The sequence below is a fragment of the Hipposideros armiger genome, unplaced genomic scaffold (assembly GCF_001890085.2).
Source record: "Hipposideros armiger isolate ML-2016 unplaced genomic scaffold, ASM189008v1 scaffold_988, whole genome shotgun sequence".
Taxonomy (NCBI): Eukaryota; Metazoa; Chordata; class Mammalia; order Chiroptera; family Hipposideridae; genus Hipposideros; species Hipposideros armiger.
In genome coordinates, this window is record NW_017732338.1 from 667,203 (window position 1) to 672,609 (window position 5,407).

At 49.7% G+C, this 5,407-nt stretch overlaps 3 protein-coding genes across 3 annotated transcripts in view; 2 read left to right on the forward strand and 1 right to left on the reverse strand.

Annotated features, from left to right (window-relative positions):
- Positions 1 to 121, forward strand: part of LOC109375713 (histone H2A-beta, sperm-like) — a 6,630-nt gene extending 6,509 nt beyond the window's left edge. The window contains exon 2 of the mRNA XM_019631210.1: positions 54 to 121. Coding sequence (XP_019486755.1) covers positions 54 to 121 — 68 coding nt within the window. The remainder of the gene's footprint in view (positions 1 to 53) is intronic.
- Positions 1 to 4,949, forward strand: part of H1-1 (H1.1 linker histone, cluster member) — a 23,729-nt gene extending 18,780 nt beyond the window's left edge. Inside the window, exon 2 of the mRNA XM_019631258.1 lies at positions 3,616 to 4,949. Within this exon, the coding sequence (XP_019486803.1) occupies positions 3,617 to 4,261 (645 nt within the window). The 5' untranslated portion in view covers position 3,616 and the 3' untranslated portion in view covers positions 4,262 to 4,949. The remainder of the gene's footprint in view (positions 1 to 3,615) is intronic.
- LOC109375761 (histone H3.1) lies at positions 835 to 1,290 on the reverse strand. Its single transcript, XM_019631293.1, has one exon. It carries the CDS (start codon positions 1,282 to 1,284, stop codon positions 874 to 876), a length of 411 nt encoding a protein of 136 aa, XP_019486838.1. The 5' UTR covers positions 1,285 to 1,290; the 3' UTR covers positions 835 to 873.
- Positions 4,950 to 5,407: the final 458 nt, after the last annotated feature.

Sequence of the window (5,407 nt, forward strand, 5' to 3'; positions counted from 1 at the left end):
CGGGCCAGGCGCCGGATGGCGGGCTTGGTGATGCCCTGGATGTTGTCGCGCAGCACCTTGCGGTGGCGCTTGGCGCCGCCCTTGCCGAGCCCCTTGCCGCCTTTGCCGCGTCCAGACATAGCTCTGTTGGTAGCAAATTAAAAGTAGGAAACAGGGTTGAGCCGTTCCTTATATAACTACCTCTCTCCCTTAACCACTCCTCCCACAGAAATAAAATGAAGGCTGCAGGCAGGAAATGTGACGCCAACAGCCGCCTCCCTTAATCCCTCCTCCAAATCCAGGAACTGGAGGGGAGGGGGGGGGCGTATGTGCCGGAGCCCAGATTGCAGGAGCATTGGTTTTTGCCTTCTCAACTACTTTGTAAACATGGGCCAAATTCACGTTATGGTTACCAAAACATTTTAAGGAGAAAATACTTTAAAAGGCTGATTCTTTAACAGTAAAATTTGGAAATCGGAAAACACCCAAGATTAAATTTAGTAATGAAACGAGCAGTTAATAGTTCATGAGAAACCAGGTTTTAAGGGCTTTTGTTGTATCCGTTTTGCTTTCATAAAGCTGTAAATACACTTCCTGTTCACCTGCCTTAAGCGATGCTACACAGGCCCTACCCTTTGAAATGCCTTCTTTAGTGTTCCTCTTTAAAGACTTACGTGGCCAGTACCATTTGTTTGTGAGACCACAGCTTGTTCCTCTAAGCAAGTGGCTTACAGAACCCATCACACGGTAAAATGTTTATGCATAACCTTTAATTTCCAAGCTCATGACTAATTATATTAGACGAGTAGCTAGAAAATATATTTACAGCCACTTCGAGTAAAAACGTGGGTGGCTCTAAAAAGAGCCTTGGGGACAAATGGGTGACCATGAGGCTCAGGCCCTCTCTCCGCGGATGCGGCGCGCCAGCTGGATGTCCTTGGGCATGATGGTGACACGCTTGGCGTGGATGGCGCACAGGTTGGTGTCCTCGAACAGCCCCACCAGGTACGCCTCGCACGCCTCCTGCAGCGCCATCACGGCCGAGCTCTGGAAGCGCAGGTCCGTCTTGAAGTCCTGCGCGATCTCGCGCACCAGCCTCTGGAACGGCAGCTTGCGGATCAGCAGCTCCGTGGACTTCTGGTAGCGCCGGATCTCGCGCAGCGCCACGGTGCCGGGCCGGTAGCGGTGCGGCTTCTTCACGCCGCCGGTGGCCGGCGCGCTCTTGCGGGCCGCCTTGGTGGCTAGCTGCTTGCGCGGGGCCTTCCCGCCGGTGGACTTGCGCGCCGTCTGCTTCGTACGAGCCATGACAAGTAAAACCTAAAAAAAATATATATGAAGTATTTAAGCAATTTTAAGCTTAGCTGAATCCCTACAAGTATTTATAGGACGTAGGGTGTAATGATTGGATTAAACAAATGCTTAGGTATTACGCTCCAGGTTCGGATTGGTGAATCTATACACTTGCCAAGAACCGTGCAGTTTCATTGACTACTATGGTCTGTTTTGCTCCTCAGGTTTCACTTTTGTTTTCTTACCCCATCCGATTTTCATAATCTGAATGCAATAATTTGAGCATTAGATATTCATAAAACTAAAACCATTGGATTAATTGGTACTGTAGCTTTTCAATTCTGTGTATCTCCTTAGTTCCTGGGAAAAAATGGAATTACCCCCCAATGTACACTACCTGCTCCATAATCCAATATTGGGGGACAAGTTTCTGAAACATTTTATGAAAAGAACGCTTTGCATTGCTAAAATTTACTGAAGTTTGTCAAGACCATCTCCAGGAGACTAAAAAAACAGTAGTGTTTACAGGAATATTCCCTGTAACCAGGAGCCTTTTGGTTAAATGTTTAGCTGAGTTGTAAACTTGGAGATTTCTGAAACTTATGCTTCCTAAAGCCTTGAGTATCTTTTCCCAGATGCAAAAAGGCTGAGACTGTCAAGTTCTCCAGCCTGCAGGCAGGTACACAGCACGCTGGTCCAGTAACTGGGTTCTGGACTACAAGGAGGGCACCTTACCATAAACAAGACTTCATCTTACATTTCAAGCGTAAAAGCTTCGAATAATGTGGTTCTTTTATATTACGATAAAGTATCGGAGATTCAACGTTTTGACTGGTTAACTTCATTATATCAAGCAGCCATTAAGAAAGCAAATCTAGAATTCTTCATTTGCATACTGGAAAGCTGCTTAACTCAAAGGACAAACAGGAAGCAAATCCCATTTCAATAAACGTTTTGAATACAGTGTTTTCGCCTTAATAGCTGCGTTTGTTTAGTTGCCTTCAATATTCTAAAGACGGCTTGTCAACTCTTTTACAAAATATTTAAACAGGAAACCTCTCAGTCTTGGAGGAAGATTGTATACCTGTTGATATAGCTGGCTATCCTTCAAACTAAGCCACCAAGTCTCAATTTTCCTCTTTCCAGTTTTTAGAAATTAACGTGATGCATTTTGAATATAGACTCAAGAAAATGGAAGGCAGGACAAAGCAGATGGAGGCAATGTGTCTGGGACCATGACACTCCTGGCTGCCACGTGGAAAGCAGCTGCTGCGTTACTAGGGAATCTGCGGACGTGCCGCTTAGCAGGCCATACGGACTTGTTTGGGAACCTCAGCCCTGCGCGCTGAGAACCAGATGGTAGGGCCTGGCTCTGCCGCCAGGGTGCGAGTGGAGAGAGAGAGCATGCTACCCTGACATTGGTATTGTTAGTCTTGCAGCCACAAACGGGGTAAGGGAGATTGTCCTGTTTTCTCTGGCTTTGATACTTAAGGCCGCCTGCACTCCTGCACAATGCCCGTTGGGGAAACGTGCAGTCCTCAGCAGCTTCGTTAACGCCTCCGGGATTCTAGGGTTTGAACTTAGTAAATGTGTCCCAATGGATATGCGCACAGGGAACCCAGGCTTCAAACCTTAGCGCCCGTTTGATGTTTGCTGTACGGATAAGGCGTCGGGAACTCGTGACGTGCACTGCACTGTAGAAGTAAATAGAAATCACACATTGCATAGTTTTCCACACAGTGCGGGTTGAGTGTTAATTGCGATGTTAGCTTGGTCTGTTGTCTATGGCTTTCCTTTGACCACAATACACAGGTCGTTTAGTCACGCGGCGCTGCGGGAAGGGAAGTGGCAGTGGCCTCAGGCCTGCATCCCCGGGGTTTCCCGTCTGCTTTCCGCCGTGCAAGGCCGTCTCGCATTCACTGTGAGCAGAAAGGGGCACGGCTGACAATGCTTCCTCTAGGTGAAGTTTCAGGTGAAGCTACTTGGATTCTCAAACTCCTCCCCCAAAAACACTTGAAGAAAAAAAAAAAAGGCCACTGTACTTAAAAGTAGCATCCTCTGATGTTAATGGGCTGCAGAGCCCAGCCTTCCCCTGACTAGTATTTCAGTCTCCACCAGGCGAAGGAGGTTGCCTGGGCGCGCGACAGGCACGGGCACCCCAGGCCGGGATGCTGGCTCCTCTCGGAGCCGCGGGGGAGCCTGGCATGCCGGGGGCGGTAGGGGGCGCAGGGCTGGCGCGCACCAATCACAGCGCGTTCCCGCCCTATAAATAGGGGGCACCCGGGCGTCTGGCGTCTTTCTGCGTTTTTGAGCTCGGTAGTGAGTTACTTTCTCTCCTGCTGCCAGCATGTCCGAGGCCTCGCCGCCAGCTCCAGCTGCCTCCAGTGCTCCTGAGAAACCTGCCGCCGGGAAGAAGACAAAGAAGCCGGCCAAAGCTGCGGCGGCCGGTCGGAAGAAGGTCGCGGGTCCCTCCGTGTCCGAGCTGCTTGTGCAGGCGGTGTCCTCCTCCAAGGAGCGCAGCGGCGTGTCGCTGGCCGCGCTTAAGAAGGCCCTGGCGGCCGCCGGCTACGACGTGGACAAGAACAACAGCCGCATCAAGCTGGGCCTCAAGACCCTGGTGAGCAAGGGCACCCTGGTGCAGACCAAGGGCACCGGCGCCTCCGGCTCCTTCAAGCTCAACAAGAAGGCGGCCTCCGGGGAGGCCAAGCCCAGCACCGCAAAGGTTTCTGCGAAACCTAAGGCCACGGGCGCTAAGAAACCCAAGAAGGCCACTGCAGCTGCCGCTAAAAGAGCCGCCAAGAGTCCAAAAAAGGTTAAAAAAGCCGCGGCGACAAAGAAGCCCTCCAAGAGCCCTAAGAAGCCTAAGGCTGTGAAGCCTAAGAAGGTGGGCAAGAGCCCGGCCAAAGCTAAGGCTGTGAAGCCCAAAGCGGCGAAGGCGACCAAGCCAAAGACCGCTGTGAAGCCCAAGAAGGTGGCACCCAAGAAAAAGTGAAACGCGTGGGGGACGTATTTTAACAACCCAACGGCTCTTTTAAGAGCCACCAACGTTTTCAGAAAAGAGCTTTGGTATCACTCACTTGCTGCAAGGGGTGTGTTCTCACGCCGTTTTGCCCTCCATCAGTCAGGCCAGCACGTCCACGTAGGTTTCTCCCTATGGGCACTGCACCTAGTACGATCCTATTCGACAAAAAGTTCGAGGATTCCATATTGGTTCCAGTGGAGCCAGCCTTTGAAGGCTCTGGGGAACCCCAACTTAGTCATCGGAAGGTAAGTACATGTATCTGTAATAGGGTGGTAACTACCTGTATGGGATCGGACATTCTGCTCAGTCTGCAGGATTTCCCTGGCGGTCTCAGGTCAAAGCGGGAGCAATATTCTGAAGCAGTCTCCTGAAATGGGGTGGCCCTGAGAAGTGCTTTTAGGGCAATCTGACTGATATGAATGGCACACAGGTTGCTGTCCACCAGGTGGGTCTCCCACGCCTGCATCGTCATTGTCGACTGCAATGTGCTTCCTGCGTGAAGCCTGACCCTGCGTGTATTTGCTGGCTGCACCTTAGTTTCCGGCCATGGATAGGACAAAAGAACTTGGATGCAATGGGGTTTTAGAGCTAAAGTGCAAAAAGCCCTACCTGGTTTCTGTTAATAGAAACAACTGTCCTGATTAATATTTGAAATTTCCAATCGACCTCACTAGATCATAAATCGCTTGCAGGGTTTTCAGCCCTGGTGGCACTACATCACGTTAAATAGCTGGGGGACACTTGAGCAAAATTGCCCCTTTAAACTTTAGATACTTGAATTCTGGGATTCAGTTGAGTAACACCTTTTTTTCACATTCAAGAAACTAATATGAGGTACTTCTGGACACATTAACACAGCTCAGCTAGTTGTAAAACTTTTTACACATGCGCATTTAAATTGTTTAGCAGTTAGTTGCTCTATTGTTCCAATGGCCTTTTTCCCCACTTTTTTTGCATGGCTCCTTCCATCCCCCGCATCAGACATACAGTCACTTCACATCCCTACCCTCACATGCGCCTTCGAATTCAGTCTTTTACATACCCACCAGACACATGATTGTTTTGTTTTTCGATTAGGGTTCTTAATTTACAAAATGGTGATATTACATACACTTT